The following is a 20625-nucleotide window of genomic DNA, read 5'->3' on the forward strand; positions in this document are numbered from 1 at the left end:
TTTTCTCTGAAACACCCTGAGAATCAGCTGCATTGCAGAATTGTTTTGGTTGTACCAACATGTGGGGACGGAGAGGTACAATCAGTACTTTTCATGACCTTGTTCCTACACTGATAGGTAGCTCCAAGGATGGACCTCCTTGTCTTAAGGTTTTTATAATTTTGACATAGAAGATAGAAAAAGAACTGTATTTGTAACTCTTTGTCCCATTTCTCAATTGGACTCAGGTCATCTCAATTATGCTCTCCCAAAATCTGAAGCATAACAGGAAAAACTCTCGTGAAATAATATTACTTTTTCTAAATACTCTAGAAATAGGAAAGATTGGAGAAAGAATGAGAAAGAATCTTCTCTCACCTGTGACATCAATCTTGAAGGTCAGCTTCTGGCCAGCAGCCTCGCAGGTGTACTCCCCAGCATCTTTCTTCTCCACCTGACCCACCACCAGACGACGCGATTTGCCCTCCGACTCTACCTTGAACTTCTTGCTCGAGGTGATCAGTTTCCCCTCTTTGTACCATTTCACGTCGGTCTTCTCCTGGGCCACCTCACAGCTCAGGGTGGCATTTTCTGATAGTGCAGCTTTCACCTCCTTCTGCACCTTCTCCTTGTTTGTAAACACAACTTCTGGCTCTGAAAAGAGAGAGAAATTCAGAGTGTCTCCAAGATACGATGTTGCCCAGTCCCCTTATCATGGCTTACAAGTGACACTGCAAACCAAGCCTCTTACTTGACAACACACATCTAAAACTATTGGTACAACATTCAAACTGCTTTGTGGTGAGTTTTGGTATTTTGTTTTGGGTTTTGAGTGCAGACATCGGGCAGACACCCCATCACTGTCCACCACGACATGGCTCTGAAATAGAATGAGAATCTGCTGCGTTGCACTGGTTGCACTAACATGTGGGGATAGAGGGATACAAATCAGCACTTTCCTTTTCATAACCTTGTACCTACAGAGATGGGTAGCTCCCACAGTTTTTCAAGGATGGAACTCCCCGTCTTCAACGTTTTATCAGGTTTTCCAAACAAGATATATAATAATATTAATTTTTCTAAATATTCTAGAAATAGGAAGGATTGGAGGAAGAATCTTCTCTCACCTGTGACATCAATCCTGAAGGTCAGCTTCTGGCCAGCAGCCTCGCAGGTGTACTCCCCAGCATCTTTCTTCTCCACCTGACCCACCACCAGACGACGCGATTTGCCCTCCGACTCCACCTTGAACTTCTTGCTCGAGGTGATCAGTTTCCCCTCCTTGTACCATTTCACGTCGGTCTTCTCCTGGGCCACCTCGCAGCTCAGGGTGGCATTTTCTGATAGTGCAGCTTTCACCTCTTTCTTCACCTTCTCCTTGTTGATGAAAGCATCCTCTGCCTCTGGAGTTAAGCGTACAGGGGCAGATTTAGAAAATTAATCTTTCACACACACCCCTTCCCAAATGCACACATCAGTCGTGGGACTGTGGTGCTGAAATGGATCTTCCATTCACATTCCCTACCAACTTTGTCAACTGAATGTTAACTTTTGAATTACATCAAGTGCTGGTGAAGGACTCCTTTACTTGCAGTCCAAGACAGCTTAGATGATGACCCCAAAATTGCTTTCATTTCCACGACTATCATTCTCCAAAATCTGCAGAAAAGAAGTTCATGTATCCTGATGTCCGGCAGCTCACCAGTGGATGTAGTCAGCAACAAGTGTGTTTGCTCTAAGAGGACAGGCATTAAATTGTCCAAACAACCTGAGAGCTGCAATTTGCCTTGCCAGCAAAAGCAAAGCTAGGCTTGAGAAATTACTTATTATGCTTGTGAGCATGTTCTGTGTCTGTATCTTTATTTCCCAAATGTTGCAAGGACGCATCATCCCAGAACTATGTTTCTCTAATGAATGAAAATTCACCAGCCCCCATGGTATTTGCTTAGCACTGCACCGTGACAGAATCAAAAAGCAATCTGATATATGAACTGCTGTATTTTCTTTCAATTCTTCAAGATCCATCTGAGGGATGTCAAGGTTAAACCCTGGCCTTGCTAATGTCATGGTAAAGAGACCTCGTTTCGTCAGCTACTGCTTCTCATGAGACCATTTCTAGTATTTCCTTTTAGCTGACAGAAGCCATAATAAAAAGTTTACTCCATAATAAAGAGACACTTTATTTCAGGAAGGAGCATTTGCAAGAGAATGCATGTGCTCAGAAGATTTTCTGTGTCCTTTAAGTTGTCCTGCAATAATTGAATTCTTATTTTCTATCAGTGCCTCTCCACCAGATTCCCAGGGGAATTCCCCAGTGACCTTCAGACTGCTCTGGGCTTGGGCTACTGAAATCCACTGCATTCTTAGTTTTCAAAGGGAGACAGATCTAATAGTGTGAACACAACTGCATGAGTAAACTAGGAAAACTTAAATGCTGGCTCAGTCACTGCCTGCTGAGATGGAATTCGTCAAGCTACATAACTTTCCTCGCCTTCAGTTTTTCAGGATGTAAAACAGGAATGCAGCAAATTCAATCACCTGTGACGTCAATCTTGAAGGTCAGCTTCTGGCCAGCAGCCTCGCAGGTGTACTCCCCAGCATCTTTCTTCTCCACCTGACCCACCACCAGACGACGCGATTTACCCTCCGACTCCACCTTGAACTTCTTGCTCGAGGTGATCAGTTTCCCCTCCTTGTACCATTTCACGTCGGTCTTCTCCTGGGCCACCTCGCAGCTCAGGGTGGTGTTCTCCTTCAGCACTGCCTTCACCTCCTTTCGCACTTTGTCTTTGTGTTCAAACACATCATCTGCAAGATTGGAAAGAAGAAAAAATCTAGAAAAAAAGCCAATAAAAATTAAAGTTTTGTTTCCAAGATCATATGGTACTGTGTTTTCAATGGGAGACCACCTGGTAGACTACAGTTTAACTAAATCAGCTGTAAAATTAAACAGGTTAACAGAGTCACAGTTAAGAAATGCGTAAGGAAGCTCTGGCAGGAACAGCTTGCTGCCAGACAGCACAGTTTCTGGTTGCTGCTTCTTTGGGCAGCAAGAAGAACGGCCATGCCTGAACTTTAGGCTTACACCAGCTTTCCTGCAGACACTCTGTAGGGTCATTCTCTGCAGGCCAAAGAGGATGGGCTCTCTTGGGCAAGAAGGGCATGTTCTGTTCACTTGCAGAAAAGACTGGGCTGCATATTTACAGTAAAAAGGAGATACTCCAGGTAGGATCTTTCATTTGCCAGCACTGTCCTCATATTTGGGTCCAAGTAATTTTCAGGAAAAGAAAATGATAAGGGTTGTGAAATAGTTGCATAAAAATGGAGTACCTTCACAAAGATTTATATGGAGTTGTGTCCTTATGGAATAGCATCACTTCCCAGGTATAGTCTACAGAGCACATGCTACTAGTAGTACAAAATCACAGTCATAAAATAATTTACATTAGGAGTGATCTCTGGAGGTCATCCAGTCCCACTTCCCCACTGAGAGCAGATAAAATTACATTGAGTTACTCAGGGCCATGTCCCTGAGTTCTGAATATCTCCAGCAATGAAGATCCCACAACCTCAAGGCTTCTGTTCCAGAGCTTGACCTCCTTCATAGTGCCAATTTTTCCTAGTATCTTTTCAGAACCTCCCACGTTCCAACTTGTATACTTTTCCTCCTCCTATCACCATGCATCTTTGAGAAGAACACAGAGCTGTGGACTCTATATCCTCCCATTAGATAGCTGGAGGCTACAATAGAAGCTCCCTCTTGCCTTCTCTTCGCTAGGCTGAACAAATCCAGTTCTCTCAGGCTCTCCTTGTATGATATGTGCTCCAGCCCCGTATGCTCTCGATTGCCTCTGCTGGAGCTGTGCCAGTAGTACCTTGGATTTCCAGATGTAATACCTACCAGATTCTCCAATTGGGCAGACATTGAATTAAGAACAGTAATTTGATTTTAGGCTTGGTTTTGGTAAATTCCAAGGACATCATCTTAGAAGCTGTGTATGGGAAATAACCTTGGATATAGGGATCGTAAGATGCTCTAGTCTAACGTAAATAGAGGAATTAACAAACATATCTCTGTAACACACTTATTTGGAACTAGCAAACTTGTATGTATTATAAGAACTGATTAAGGAAGAAAACATGAACAATTTGTTCAAGACTCAATGTGGTGCCTTGTATCTTCACACTAAAGTGTTCAGAATCTACATCTGACCCAGTGGAATATCAGAAAGGAAAAGATCAGCAAGGCCAGATTAAAAAAAAAAAAAAGTAACTGCCCTTTAAAATCCTTTAAGAGGCAAAGCACAAATAAGGAATGGAAAAAAGGACAACTCTGCTGGAAAGCTGTGTCTCTGGGCTCAGGAACCATAGTAATAAAGCAAGATTTGCCAAAAGTCAGTCTAGATCCAAGATCATGAAGGAGGTTAAGGCACCTAGCAAGGGATCCTCTAGCACCAGAAATATATGTAGACAAGGGAAGTGGAGCCATGATGCAAAGAATGTGTGTTTCATGTTTCAGAGCTCTTCGTATCACACTTTCTGAAGAAAACAAGCCAATGATCCTAGAAAGCATTCTCCTACAGGCTAATTTGTTCATTTTAGCTCTCACCCTCACTCTAGGTAGATGTTTTGCCCTTCAGTACAAAGCAACGGAGGTTACACAAGGAGGCTGAGGGAGTGGCTCCTAAGCTCACACATTATGTTCCACCCTAGGCAACACTTCAGTGAGAGCTTTCAGTTTCTTGTTTGAATTTCCCTGAGGGGAATGGTACTTCTTACACAAAGTCCAGTTGTTACTCCTGCTCAGTTGTATCTTTAATCAAAAGCAAGGTGAAAAGAAAGGTGATCTAGGGTCAAAGTGCAGAAGAGGGTCAGAAGATCCATTTTCCATTTGTGGTTCTACAGTGTACTTCCTCAGCAGTCTTGAAGGAGAACCCAAATGGGTCCAACCATTTCTGCCCTTAAAGTGACCAGTGGCAAGAGGAAGCTTTGCTCTCCTTTCTTGCCTTTACCCATTTGCAAAGTCTAGGTAATGGCCTGTCTTTAGCAGCAATGGGCTTGGGCAACACAGATATATCTTACAGCCAAAATTCCTGTCCCCTTTTCCATGGTACCCGGGTACCTCACAGCCTGTGATATTGATATGAAGAACACTTCCATGAGGTAGAACACTCTTCTTATCCCTGTCTTGTCCCCCCTCACATCAAGCTGCAGAGGATGGTGCCATTTCCAAAAAGAGTGAGTCCCCTGTGTCCAAGCCACGGCATTTCCTCCCATGAACATGACTGTTTCTCAGAAGCAGGCCAATCTTTGACTTTTCATCCAAAAGTCTCATGCAACCCCCCCCATCAATGCTGCCAACAGCTTTCCTCACTCAGAGACAGACCTTTGGGCTAAGTTGCAAGCACAAACAACTGCTGAAAGCACTTCAGGGGCTTGTTGCAGCCAGCAGAGGATAAACTTCTGGTCCCAGATGAGAAGATCTTTCCACAGGAAGATAAGAAGAGCTCTTCTTTCAAACAGTGTGATAAGATCCTTTGTTAATTTCTGCCTTTCACACTTTAATTTATTCTCTGCCACAATTTTTCCAACAGCTTCTGCTATTAAAGGCATTTGTTGTTTGAAATACAATAACAATCTCAGCCTTACTCTGTGCTATTCCTACAACCTGCACAGAGCTATAGAAAAAAAAAAAATCACATGACTGTGCAATGGAATAAGTATTACCATAGATTTTCTGGCACAAAGGAGAGTTGCCCAACACAAAGTCGAATGAGGCAGATTTGCCACCAATTTCCTTGTAGGGTCACTGCCCAGCAATATATACCGCAGAATGCAGACATGGCAGAGCAAGCAGAATGAAACCAAATAAGCTTGTACCTCCGCAAGACCCACAACTGGCAATCACATGAATCTCAATGCTGTAATGTCATGCTTTTACTCTGGCCATGCTGGGAGCAAGCCAGCCACAAACCACCTCCAGTGGGGAAGATACATAACCACATTCATAGCTGGGTCAAAAATAAAATGCTCAGATATGTGACCGGTGCACCAGGCTGCGTAGATGCACACACTTCTAAGCAGATGTGGTTAGATTCTAGCGTTGGGTGAATCTACTGAAAAAAAGAAAGGGCAAATCTTCGCTCCAAATCCAACTGTATTGTCCCACATCACTTCCTGAGATGTCCACAATTAGAAAAGAAACACCTACATCAAAGTTAGGTATTCTTTCCTCATAACCCTTTCAAGCAAGACATAAGCAAGGAAGATGAGAAACAAAATACTGGGCAATATTTACACAGAAATAATTATCAGCAAGGACAAAAATGTATGCACTGATGATTCACCAGCATACACAAACGACTGGATACCAATCTGAACTCACACTTGAAATGGTATGTGTAGTGCAATTCCTCATGAAGTCATACTGTTAAATACGCTTAGCAAAGCCATGTCTTGTATAGATGTGGTAGAAAGAAACTCTACCCCAGAAGAGACAAAACCTACAGATTCTCAGAGTGGAACTACACACTCCTAAAGAGTGGAAGGATTGTGGTATGCTTGTTTTGTTCTTGCATCCTTTTTCTTAATAACCATTCATGGTCAAAATCAGGGAAAGAATACTGGCCTAAGAGGACTTTTCTCTTTCCCAGACACGTGTCCTTAATACCGACCTTTATGAGTAACCACTTAAGTTCTGTTGCAAACCCATCTAGACCAAGGCTGGAAGAAAATCTATGTCAGTAGGAAAGTTTCTTTGTAGCTATAGCAAAAAAATACATAATCAAATAATGCCTTACCTGTGACGTCAACCTTGAAGGTCAGCTTCTGGCCAGCAGCCTCGCAGGTGTACTCCCCAGCATCTTTCTTCTCCACCTGACCCACCACCAGACGACGCGATTTGCCCTCCGACTCCACCTTGAACTTCTTGCTCGAGGTGATCAGTTTCCCCTCCTTGTACCATTTCACGTCGGTCTTTTCCTGGGCCACCTCGCAGCTCAGGGTGGCGTTTTCTGACAGTGCAGCTTTCACCTCCTTCTGCACCTTCTCTTTGTTGACAAATGCATCTTCTGCCTCTGAAGTGGGGAAACATTTGGGAAAAAATATGTAAGATATAAATAGCTGGCAACTAGAAGATATTACACATATTTTGTGTAGGTGCTCTACAGGATCACTCCTCGTAAATAACATTAATTTGCAGTTATTTTTATCACATAGAACAATGCACCCTCAAAACATAGCCCATATAATTAACATACCTCTCTGACTAAGCTTCACAATCGGCTCAACCACCTCATTTTCAAATTTCTTATAATGAAGGCAAAGATAAATTTCCCCCTTTGCATTTTTATGATATTTCTACACACCACATTATGGAACTAGCCAAATATATGTCGTGGTTTAACTCCAGCTGGCAACTAAGCCCCACGCAGCCGCTCACTCACTCCCTCCCGGTGCAACGGCAGAGAGAATCAGAAGGGTAAAAGTAAGAAAACTCGTGGGTTGAGATAAAGACGGTTTAACAGGGAAAGCAAAAGCCGCGCACACAAGCAAAGCAGAACAAGGAATCCATTCCCCACTCCCCACGGGCAGGCGGGGGTTCAGCCATCTCCAGGAGAGCAGGGCTCCGTCACACATAATGATTTCCCTGGGAAGACAAACACCATCACTCTGAATGTCCCCCCCATCCCCTCCTTCTTCCCCAGCTTTATACACTGAGCATGACGTTGTACGGTATGGAACATCCCTTTGGTCAGTCGGGGTCAGCTGTCCCGGCTGTGTCCCCTCCCCGCTTCCCATGTACCCCCAGCCTGCTCGCTGGTGGGGTGGTGTGAGGAGCAGAAAAGGCCTTGACTGTGTGTCAGCGCTGCTCAGCAATAACAAAAACATCCCTGTTTTCAGCACAAATCCAAACCACAGCCCCGTATTAGCACTGTGAAGAAAATTAACTCTATCCCGGCCAAAACCAGCACAACATAGCACAATTATCAGTTGCCACCTTTCCTATCACATTGTTTAGAGGAATTTACCAACATCTCGGTATTTTAGATTAAGATTGGGTGTTGTTCAGAAAATACCTTGTAACTCAGTGCCAAAGAAATTACAAAGATACAGTTCTTAATATGGAGAAGTACTTGACCTACATTATACATAAAACTGGCCTATAAAATTTGAAGTATACTTTTCTTTCCTTGGAAATATCTAATTTTTCAGATTTTCCCAACTTGCGATAGAGAATCTTCTCATAATACTTAACACAAGCAACAAGAATGAACTGTTTAAAGTCACTTTCTTACACAGTACCACTTCGAACTTCCATCTCAACAAGTGGAGTTGGCATCAAAAGGATATCTTGTGTATTTAGTAGCTAGTTAGGTACATGCATTGAAAAGATTCACTTGTCACCTTGCTAAGTAGGACTGACTGATAAATTACATCTTTTACTGATTACTTTTACTTTTATAGTTATGATCGTTTTACCTGGCTCTCCTTTTACCAACAACTGGTGTGGTCACTGTTAGCTTTTATATTCGCATACATTTAAGATGTGGGAGGACAAATACACTGTAAATAAATGGGCTCCAAATGTTTGTCCACTGATTTACCTCAAGAAATTACTGCAGAAGAAGTGAAACTACTTCTGGTATGCCTATATGATGGACATCACATGGCAACAACCGCCCCGCGTTTAGCGTAGGCTGCCTTTGCCTGTTTGGGTCCCGGGTATGTACTTGAGCATTGAAGTCCATGATTTCACTGCTAGAAGCACAGGCTCCAAAGATAAACGCTGGACTAGCAAGTGTGTAGGGTTGCCATTGCCCTTCAGTTGCAGTGCAAGCACGGAAGAGACTTCAGCCAGCCAGCTTTGGGCAAGCAGGGTACCTGGCTAGGTTGACCTAGGAGGCTCTTGGCTCTACTTGGCAGTCTTGAACCCTTCCATAACCTGTGATACTGCTTGCTTCCCCCCAGTCACTCTCGGCAGCCTCCTACAGCCATCGTTTCTCCTCCTTGATGACGTTCTGCTCTGCGTACCGCCTCTGTCATGCCTGTACCCTGAGAGGCAGCAGCTGCCTGGGAGGGTAAGGAATAGGAGTGAGCTCGGGTCACGTTCCTACGCTGCTGACTGTGGCACTACCTGCAGTCCTGGGATCCACACCATAGAGCTGCCACCAATATTGCACAGTCCATGGAAAGAGAGGGGTCCTGCAGGGAGCAAGCCAAAGCAGGAACTTGGCTTATATGCTTAAATTTGAGCTCCTCTGCTTATGTTGGCTGTAGAAGTGGTGTAAGGAGATCACAAGGCTTGTTCATTAACAAGGCCAAGTACACGGCCTGTGCTGGGTGATGCAAAGCTCCTGAAAGGCACATGTCAGCCCACTCGCAGATCAGGCAGCATTTTGACACCTAAAAGCGCTCGAGCACACACCATGGTTTGCATTCAAAACTGCTTGCAAAAATATAAACATTTCAGCTTCCATCTACAACTTGGACCGTGAATATGCGGGGTGCGCTAAGCAAATGCATTACCGACCAGGCTGTGTAAGTGGGTGCTGTGTTTTAAATGACAAGTTAGCAGGGCAGGAATATTCCAGATGGAATATCCACTTGTCCTCTGCATTTTTATAAAATGTAAACCCTTTAATATAAGCCATTTTTATAGCGATGGGAAATGTGACTAAAGCTTTTTATCAGCTTATGAAGTGATTTACACTGGCCAGCAATTTGCCTTAGAAACTTATTTTAAAGTTAAACAAGTGTTCAGTGCAGATGACACTTCCAACCTCAGCTGAAACTGGTTAGTGAAGTTTCACTGAAACTGAGGAAAACCATTTTCAGGACATGGAGCTTTCACCAACTTCAGTTAAGGATTTCACTGCATACCATGAATCTTGAAGTAATGAGATATCAGAATCAGTTTTTTTGGCTACACGTCTAGCCCAGTCCCGAGGTGTGCAGCACCTGCTTCTGTTTCTATTAAGCCAAAAAGCTGTAGCTACATCCCAATACTCAACACTGAGCATCTAACCTTCAAGCTGTCCTTAAACAAGGAAGGTTTTGTGCTACCGCTGGAGCCCTGGAGTACAGGAACCCTGAAAAGCTTTCTGAGTGCAGTGGTAACAGGATAAATTAAGACCCAGAAAGCCACTGCACTTTGGGATAATCTCGTAAGATGAGGATTTCTGCAGCAGAAGAGCCAACCACTCAGAGTACTCATAATCCCTCCTGACTTTCACACTAGATCGTTTTGCAGCGAGTGCTGGACTTGCATGTCACGTTACAGCTGTACACATGAGAAATACAGCAACGGTAGCTAGGCAAGCACTCTCCACTTACGACAGAGGGGAAAGGTGTTACATGACCCTGTGCAGCCGTGAAGTCATCCAGTTTGAAAGAGAACCGAAAACCTTTGGTTTCTGAGGCAGACAGCTAAGAATAGCCCTTTCAGCCAGGGAAATTAAAGTGTAAAAGCACTGAATTTCTGTGTTTTCTGACTACACCCCTGCAGCAATGTACGAGCTGGTTTCAGCAGCTGAGCATGAACTTGGTTTTTACCAATGTTTTTTCTACCAATATCCATGTTGCATTTTCCCTGAAAGATGCCTCTCAAGTCTAGCCTTACTGTAATCCATCCTCCACTGAAGCTGGCCGTTCCCTGGGCCAAAAGCAAGAGCTACACCATCCAAAAAAGAGCCAAAGTGCCCCAACTCACACCCTGTGTAGCCCACGCAGCGTGCGGATGCGTAACAGCTGACGGCTTACAACATACGCCACGGGCAGCAGCAAGGCTTCATGCTACAGCAGCAGTTGCACCTTGCACATAGAAGACGGAGGGAGCGGGATGCCCCAAGACAGTGGGGGAGCAGTAAAGACTGCAACCGTGGCAGGGGAACAGCACGCAAGCTACGCCCTGCAAGGACTTCAGGTCTCCAGCAAGGCTGCGAGAAGGAAAGTCAATAGACTCCCGGTGCAGTTGCTCTTCTACATAGCTGATAAAATGCCAGACCTCTGCCAGCAGTATGGTCCCAGCGTGCTTAATGCCATAAGAAAGCAGAGTAAAAAATAGATTCCCTGTTCTGATCAGCTCAGAATATGAGACAAGAAGTGTAATGTTAACAGAGGGGCATTCGGCTACAAAGACAGCAGAGTGTTATGGATATGAACAAAACAAAGCCAAACTCCTTCTTATCATCCAATTCAGTAACGATCACTCAGAATGCAACCAACATGTTCATGGCCACCTGAAACATGAGATAAAATTTACTGGACCTCTTGGAAAATATACTGAGACCAAAGAAAACAGTAAAGTAGTCAGAGTGAAAGAACAGCCTCAGTATTAAATCCTTAGACTCCAAATCATGTTCTTAAGGAGAAAAATGTAGATACAAATAAATATTCCTGCACTCAGGACTGGTGATTACAGATGTAGAAATGTCAATGAACCGTCACCACCTTTGGATTCAGCAGATCGCAGATGTGTGCAGTGCAATTGATACAACATTTTTAGGACAATACGCTACCATCAACTCCCAAACATTCTCAATGCAGCCACAATAAAGTAGGGATCTTGTAAATGCTACTGTCTAAATATCGCTTGGAAGACAAGTATTTGCACCACTTCTTAGAGCTTTACAAAGCACAATTGGGTATCCAATAACAGATGAAAGAAGTGGTGGAGGAAGAGCCAGATGAAAGGTTGTTAAATACAAACGGTAATTCGAGTTGCACATACCTGTATCCATTTCTGTATCCATGAAACAAAAGTTTCATGGTGCATGGATTTACGAGGCTGTGCTCACATATGTCTTTGCACAGCCAGACTGAAATAATTGAAGCAATTCTCTGTTTTGGGAGGGAGGACATTGTGTAGAGAAAAGATGAAACAAAGAGGGAAGAAAAAAGTGACTTTCAAGGAAGAACAACAATAACAAGAGGAGGAATACCAATACTGATCAAATTGGAGGAGGTCCTTTAGCACAGTGCCTGCTAACGAAAACTCTTCATTCACTATCTGAGCCTTAGGAGATGTACAGGGAGCTGAGGAGCTGCTGTTAGGATACCTACGCGTAACCAGTAGATGTTCCCAGCCGCACACAACCGCACTGAAACAGTAGCTTACACCAACATCAGGAAGTTGAAAGCATTTCTAGTGTTTTGACAGAGAAAAAAGGAGAAAACACCAAGACACAAAGAAAAGGCAATGAAACATAAAAAAAAATGTCTCCCACCTGTGACGACAATCTTGAAGGTCAGCTTCTGGCCAGCAGCCTCGCAGGTGTACTCCCCAGCATCTTTCTTCTCCACCTGACCCACCACCAGACGACGCGATTTGCCCTCCGACTCCACCTTGAACTTCTTGCTCGAGGTGATCAGTTTCCCCTCCTTGTACCATTTCACGTCGGTCTTCTCCTGGGCCACCTCGCAGCTCAGGGTGGCATTTTCTGACAGTGCAGCTTTCACCTCTTTCTTCACCTTCTCTTTGTTGACAAATGCATCCTCTGCTTCTGTGGGGTGGGAGAAGCAATTTAAAAACCACAGGTATGTTCATGCTGCCCAGAGTGTTCAAACCCAAATGAATAGTCCTCTTTATGACAACTTCCACAGCTCTGTCATTTTAGAATGGTCCCACCCACAGCTAAGATACACTCAGATGGCACACGGCCCTCTGTACAGCCTGAGGACAACACATCAGCCATTTTTGAGAAAAATGATCCAGTACCTCAGGAGTTAAGGTTCTTCCTTTCTGCACAAGAAATCTGACTCTTTATTCCTTAATGTAATGCACAAATAATCTCCCAGTCTCATCCACCACGGGGACTCCAGTGTAAACCTTGCCCACTCGAGGTACTTCTTGAGCAGACCTTTTTTCCTACGCATCTGGGTGATGACCCTACCCGTATACCTATCAATCACCACAGCATATGTAATCTTGTTTGATTATTCTTTACTCTGAAATCAGAAAACAACAAGGACTGCTGAGAGGGATTCCTCTCACAGATGACGACAACTAGCTGTAGGCATCTGTGTGGCAGTGGGTGCACGCAAGCTGGTTGTCTGATCTCCCTCCCTACTCAATGAAGACGTAGGCTACACAGATCCTGGAGCCTGCACAGTGATTCATTTTGCCCTGTAGTAGAGGGAACTCATGGACCACTTTGTGACGAGAACCAACATATCTCCCACCTGTGACGACAACCTTGAAGGTCAGCTTCTGGCCAGCAGCCTCGCAGGTGTACTCCCCAGCATCTTTCTTCTCCACCTGACCCACCACCAGACGACGCGATTTGCCCTCCGACTCCACCTTGAACTTCTTGCTCGAGGTGATCAGTTTCCCCTCCTTGTACCATTTCACGTCGGTCTTCTCCTGGGCCACCTCGCAGCTCAGGGTGGCGTTTTGTGTCAGTACAGCCTTCACCTCCTTTTGTACCTTGTCCTTGTTTGTAAACACGTCTTCTATCTCTGTAAGAAAGCCACAGTAGTCACACATAGCTTTTTGCAGTTGTTTTCTCCAGTGATTAATCAAGTTCCCCCTATTTCACTATGCTTACCCCGACAGGTAGTATCACAATGGCCCATGAAGACCAGAAAGCACCTTCATTTCTATTTTGCTGAGAGGAGGTTAATAGGTGTATGGGAATTGTGGGATAAAGTTACAAACCTCTCAATCTGAGCACAAATTTGAACCTGGGACTTAGAACACCAACATGCACTGCCTGAACCCTCCTCCCTCTTCTCTTTCTGTTGCTATGCCTCTCCACACTTTCAGTGAATCAGAAGAGAACAGCCCTTGTATCCTCATACCCAGCAACCATTGCTCTTCTTCTGCCTATTTAGGTCACTCAAATTCAGTCATTCTCCATCTAATTAGATCCCTTCAAACACCTCGCCCTTCCCTTTTATCTACCTCGCACCTCTGCTATGGTTTCACGCTATGATTCTGCAGGAGTTTTTCTGCAGACACACCAGCTAATTGTGTGAGGTGCAGAAGTTATCAACCTTGCCATCATTTTTTTGTGGTTACAACTAGTCATGGATGCAAAAGTGTGTGTAGTGTGTGTATAAAATGTTGATATGACAGTTGGCTGAAAATCAAGTCCTACGGCTGAAATATTTCACCCCAGAGAGGTAGTGTGATGATACTCTGAATGGAATATTCCTTCATCTTTGCTATTTATAGCATTTTCTCACCTCTGACTTTGACTTGGAATGTTGTTCTGTCATCCTTTGTTTCACAGGTGTAGCTCCCTTGGTCTTGCTGTGTCACCTTCTTGATGATGAGCTTGCGGTGTGTCCCCTGGGAGACGACTGTTGTCCTCTGGTCCTGCTTCACCTCGGTTTGATCCTTCTTCCATATCACGGCTCCACTCGCAGCTGACACCTCACACACCAGCTCAAGGTTTTCAGAAGGACTAACTGATATTTCTGGAGTTGTTTTGGGCTTGTTGACAAAATTAACAGCTTCATCTGGAAAGCAAAAGAGAAAGCAGTTTATGCCTTGGTTCAGGTTTGTCAGCACAAAGTTAAGATACGGTAATTACTGATCATTTTTTCCTTGCTAGTCACACTTGGGTGATCAAGTTTCACCTCTGGAGGTGTAAATGTACATTTATGTGCATGGTTCCGTTGCAATGTAACTATGACAAAGTGTTAACAGTTATGGCAATAAACTGTGGTTATGAGTCAGAAAAGGCCCTCCTGAGATACAGCAGCGTTATATCTACCAGGGAACACATTGTCCAAGTTTTAAAGCATCCAGAGAGTTGCTACATAACGGTCTCCAGTTTGGGAGCTGGGTATTGATGAATCCTTTATACTGTATCAGCCTGTTAGGTCCACACTGTGGTATTAATACTAGACTTGTTAAGTTCTAGACAGACATGGATCTATGCCTACCCAGATTCATAACCAAAATCCACCTGACTGATGTGCATCCATTCTCTGCCTTCCTTTCAGAAGTGAGGCATGCAAGCTGCTACAGAGCACAGACGCCGTGGTTTCGATTACCAGAGTTGTATGTGCACAGAGCCATGAGCGGAACCTGCCCCAACATCACGAGACCATAAAGCCTGACGTGTGCTTTAATTCACAGCTCCTGTCTCATCACGCACATGAACGTTGATGACCAACTTTCTGATAGATGTCACAAACTCCTTCTCTGAACTTCAGATAATTGCTCTGTTACAGTGCAATCACATTCACCTCTCCTACATCCTTCCGGATCTTTTAAATCAAGCTGAGATGCCATCAAGTTGCTGACACTTTAATCACCGCTCCTTGTTTCTGATTTCAAGCAAGCTCTAGGGAATATGTATTGATGCCTGAGTCTACAAAGAGCTTTGAAAAGATCCAAGAACACTCATAAAATCTTGTTACAAGCGATGAGGAGCCTTCTTTTACATGTTTCTAAGCCCATTCCTGCAGCCCCATGTTCACATGATGATCAGTCCCACTGGACCAATTCTTCTCCAGACCAGATATGGAGATATATGGGATTTGATAAGATTGATTAGTCATCTCATTGGTTATCTCATTGATAAGATATTCTCCAACTTCAAGAGGACTACGTTAATATGAACCAATAATGTCACATCTTTCTGCTGAAACTGATCTTCACAGTAGAGAACTCACAATGGCTCAAAACTCATATAGCTCACGAGGCAGACTCCTGCTTTGACACCTCAGCGCAGACTCTGCTGACTGCACAGACTGGTGGCCACACGTATGAGCTGTGCATGCACACACTCCCCGCAACGTGTGTCATGTACGCAGCAACAATACGGCAGTTTTATCAAGTCGGGTTTTTTGCAAGTGTATTTGTGAAGGTGAAAGCGAAGGCAACAAAGTAAGTGGAGACCTTGTGTGTAAAATGTGAGCAAACCTATCCAACACACCCCGTCCCTAAGCTAACAAGCAATATTTGATGACCATGTCAGGTATTTCATACCCTTCATTCCATCAAGCCAGCCCTTGCCTGAAGCGCAAGCCGATGGCTGACAGTTATAACCAACCTTAGCTTAGTATTGCATTTCTTCTAGCAGCAACTGTTGCTTTCAGTCACTGAGTTTCCCAAGGACAATTGCTATGCTACACCCATGCTGGACACGTCTGTGGCATCAGAGAACAAATATTTCATTAAAAATTGTAATCATTAGGACTGATCTATTTTTTAAAAATTAGATGAGCAAGGAACTCCAGAGTCCTGAAGTTCAAGATTAATGGGGTAAAGCATTATCATGAAGACAGATTACTTCCCCGCCCTAAGACCATCCCCTGACGGTGCAGTGCTACTTCTTAGCACTCTGGAAACTTTTTATGGTGACATGTGAAACAAGGTAGAAGTTGGCCTGGCTAAGGTTTTGTTAACAGGATGTAACTCAGTCCTTGTTTATCAGAAAGATCATGGGGATACACAGTTACTTAGCAGAATCCAGCTTTCTCTGCCTGAGCCATGTGACATTTTGTCATAGGAGTTACACCACACCTACACAATGGTCATCAAAAGGTTAGGTATCCGGTCTCAGGTAATCTTGCAGGCTTCCTCTATACTTGATGTTCAAAGACAGCTCCAGACAACTTTTTAAATCTGTCTTAGATAGCTCTCATCAGACAGTATAAATCGTATGGTACAAATTGCTCTTTGGGAGTCAGTTCAGACAGAGCCCAGCTGACTCTTTTAGATCATTTTTTCAATGTGTAAAGTCAAGGACTATGAATTACACTCAAAGTGAAATTGCTCAATGTCGGATTCTCAACCAGAGAGAAGAAGGACGCAGCATGCATATCTGAGCCAACACTAGTTGTAAACTGGAAGTAATCTCTCTAGCTCAGTAAACCCTGTAGCAATCCCTCAAGTCCGGTGCTGTGCTAGGTCAATCAGCTCTGCTGATTTTAGTTACCTGATGGGCAGCATCACAGTAACATGGATGTACTGTTACAGGTGACAAGCTGCAGTTGCTACTTCTCTTAAGCTGCATTGTTCTGCAGCACATAGACACGCCATGAGAAGTTTTCAGTAGAGTTTCAATTTGTAATTTAGGACTGGTTTAAAAAATAAACTCAAGATATAAACCAGAAAACCACTTTTAGAAGAAAAGTTCCCACCAGACTATGCAAATTGGATCAGTTGAATTTCACAGATACTGAATTTCACAGGTAAATTCTTGTGTCATTTTATACTCTGGCTCCATCCCAGACTGGAATGCATCAGTGACAAGCATTTCCCTTCTGGGCTTGACTTGAGACCCACATGCTTTAGCACGTGCTTTAAGGTGATGGGCATGTGCCATGAACTAATGGCTTCACTTACAGAACTGCGGGGAGATGTCTCGGAGATCACAGTGTCCTTTGGGAACAGCAGGAGACGCTTAACTCTCAAAATCATGAGTTAAACTTGTCAGAGAAGGACACAGGGCTTTCACAGTAAGACTCTAGGACCACCTCAGCCAGGAGGTTCAAAAACGATGTATGTGCTGAGGCAATCCCTGAGCTAAAAGAACAAAGGCCAGATGTGGCTCTCAGCCGGTTCAACCAGTGTGGTGCTTGAGTCATGACTCCAACTCTAGTAAAGCTTGTGCTGGCTTGAATACATAACAGTAGCACCATATTATTTGCCCATTTTGTGGATTTGCGTACAGGTCAGAGTCTCTGAAATAGTGCAGTGCAATTTTGGCCCAAAAACCTGGGCAATTTACAAGGTAAGACAAGTAAAATGAATAAAGTCCTGAGTGTCTAACACAGACCCTGATCCCATACTTGCATCACAAACTTACCTGAGACTTTTAAATCAAAAATAAGAGTGTCATCTCCAGTTTTGCATGTGTATGTTCCTTCATCTTCTTTTGTCACCGCTGAAATCACAAGCTTATGCAGTTTTCCTTTATCTTCCATTGTGAATTTCTTGCTGGCTGTGATTTCTTTGCCATCTTTGTACCATTTAACCATGATGTTGGCCTCAGAGGTCTCAGAAAAAAATTCAGCCTGTTTTCCAGCAATGGCCCTGATAACTCCTCCACTTTTCTCTTTGTTTATGAAGTTTGCAAGTGCTGAAACAAAAATATAGATACACAGCACTGGTAAAGAATTGTGTGGACATCAGTAAATATGTACGCTTACATCTACATTTATCATAAGACCAAATATGTATGTTTAATTATGGATCTAATTACTAGATTCTAATGCAGAAGCAGCCAAATTTCCAACCTTTATAAACCATATACCTTATTATCACATGTCCAAAAACCAGAGCACATATACAACACAGGAGGCTGAGTCAAGGGGAGAGGAAGCCCTAGGCAATATGGATTTAAGAAAATATCTGGCATACGTGAGGAAAGAAATGAAGTGAACAAACTGGAGGGAAAGCAATGAAGGTTATTTAATCATTGTATTGTAACCACGTGGCAAATAAATCGACTCTAAAAGAGGTTAAAATGTAATCTAGATAAATTAAATTGTATTCAATTAAAAATCTATACAGATATCACGTAGGACTGAAATGAAAAGAAATTTCTTCCTGGAAACCATAATAACATGTAGTAGAATAATTGAGTCATCAATTGCCTCAAAGCGAAGATTCAAAAACCCACCAATATCCTAGCTAAAAATGTGAGCCTAAAACCACAGTCCCATCTTAATTTAGATAATGGAATTAATCATCAAACATCCTCTTAACATATTATTTTAAAACAACACATGCAACAAGTCACTTTGTTGGTACTGTGCAGTCAAAGGTACTAAAATCAAAGCCTTGATTATGTATGCATCTTTTCCTTAATTTCGAGAAAATGATTGCACAATACAAATTAACAACTCTCTGCAGAATGCCCGGCAAAAGCAGTTATTAGCTTTCACAGCTGATACTGTAACAAGCAGTTATGGTCCATGGTCTGGACCAGCTAAGTGTGACTCTCTCAGGCTTTTGCGCCAAAGGTATTACTATCAGTGCTACGTCCATGGGGGTTCTCCTTTAGCTCAAAGACCCTACCCACGAGGATGGATTTTGCATTTAGTTTCCTTGCTTTTAAGTACATCAGATTTCTCCAGGTCTGTAGTAGTGCTTTTAATTACAGACAAACAGGGGGTTGGACTAGATGACCTTAAAAGGTCCCTTCCAACCCAAGGATTCTATGATTATATGATTTGGTAGGGAACCAATTTTCACTGGCTTGTACAGAGGCAGAGTCTGGAGACCTAAAGAAAAATGAACAGTGAATTGACTTCACAGAATCACAGAATCACTAAGGTTGGAAAGGACATTCAAGATCATCAAGTCCAACCATCAACCCAATACCACCATGTCCTCTAAACCAGGTCCTGAAGTACCATGTCCACACATTTTTTGAACACCTCCAGTGATGGTGACTCCCCCACCTCCCTGGGCAGCCTGTTCCAATGCCTGACCACTCTCTCCATAAAGAAATTTTTCCTAATTTCCAATCTAAACCTCCCCTGGTGCAACTTGAGGCCATTTCCTCTCATCCTGTCGCTGGTTACTTGGGAGAAGACCCGTTCAGGGAGTTGCAGAGAGTGATGAGGGCTCCCCTCAGCCTCCTCTTCTCCAGACTGAACACCCCCAGTTCCCTCAGCCGCTCCTCATCAGACTTGTGCTCCAGACCCCTCACCAGCTCCGTTGCCCTTCTCTGGACACGCCTCAGCACCTCAACGTCCTTCTTGTAGTGAGGGGCCCAACACTGAACACAGGATTCGAGGTGTGGCCTCACCAGTGCCGAGTACATGGGGACAATCCCTGCCCTGCTCCTGCTGGCCACACCATTGCTGGTACAGGCCAGGACGCTGTTGGCCTTCTTGGCCACCTGGGCACACTGCCGGCTCATGTTCAGCTGGCTGTCAACCAGCACCCTCAGGTCCCTTTCTGCCAGGCAGCTCTCCAGCCAAGAGTAAACACAGGTAAGAAAGAAAAAGAAACCCCCAGTCCCAAACCTCCCCGTCTAAGACTAAGAAATACCCAACGAGCAAATAAATAGGGAAAGGGAAGGATGTGGCAGTGCAGCCAAGGACCTCTCCAGTTCTTGGTCCTCAAGGGACTCCATTCAATCACCAGCCTCTGGCAGGGACGGGAGCTTGCATTTGACCTCTCCAGGTCCCTACCAGCTCTGTTTTGTGGGGCTCACTAAGTCTGCTTATTAGAAGCAATATCTATGGGTAAAGAAGTCATACGAGAAACATTTAAACCAGGGAAAACCTCCTTTTTTACTGCTTTTTCTTGGGTCCTCGTTTCCATTTGTTTCTCTAATGAGTCATAACAGTGGAGCTTTCCCTCCAGTGGGACAACACCACAGTCCTCCTCTACCCAGTCCCCTATGCTCATGACACCTGCAGGGGCCAAACTCTGTTGAGACCTTCTCCACCAGCATTACTGGAACTCAGCCCACAGGTTAAAGTTTTGGGAGGAAGAAGAGGGAGATGGGTTCATTCATGCACCTTTCACTTCCACAGAAAACTAGAGTGAAAATACAACGACGGCGGTCTGAAGGAGACTTCTCAGATGTCGCATTTCAACGCAGGAGGTCATGTGTCAGAGGACGCCTGGCACGTGAAGTCTCATGGCAGTGGAGGGACAGCCGTGATAAATGGTAAGTGCATTTTCTAGTGGGGCTCTTTTGGGCAGGAGGCCCAGCGAGTGACACA

At 44.0% G+C, this 20625-nt stretch overlaps 1 protein-coding gene across 1 annotated transcript in view; it reads right to left on the reverse strand.

The window, feature by feature from the left end:
* Positions 1–357: 357 nt before the first annotated feature.
* Positions 358–20625, reverse strand: part of OBSL1 (obscurin-like 1) — a gene marked incomplete at its 3' end in the record, with an annotated part of 40548 nt that continues 20280 nt past the window's right edge. The window contains exons 8-15 of the mRNA XM_010294586.1: positions 17748–18020; positions 14167–14442; positions 13162–13437; positions 12207–12482; positions 6780–7055; positions 2518–2787; positions 1107–1382; positions 358–633 (exon numbers count right to left, since the gene is read on the reverse strand). Coding sequence (XP_010292888.1) covers positions 358–633; positions 1107–1382; positions 2518–2787; positions 6780–7055; positions 12207–12482; positions 13162–13437; positions 14167–14442; positions 17748–18020 — 2199 coding nt within the window. The remainder of the gene's footprint in view (positions 634–1106; positions 1383–2517; positions 2788–6779; positions 7056–12206; positions 12483–13161; positions 13438–14166; positions 14443–17747; positions 18021–20625) is intronic.

The sequence above is a fragment of the Phaethon lepturus genome, unplaced genomic scaffold (genome assembly GCF_000687285.1).
Source record: "Phaethon lepturus isolate BGI_N335 unplaced genomic scaffold, ASM68728v1 scaffold27569, whole genome shotgun sequence".
NCBI classification, from domain to species: domain Eukaryota; kingdom Metazoa; phylum Chordata; class Aves; order Phaethontiformes; family Phaethontidae; genus Phaethon; species Phaethon lepturus.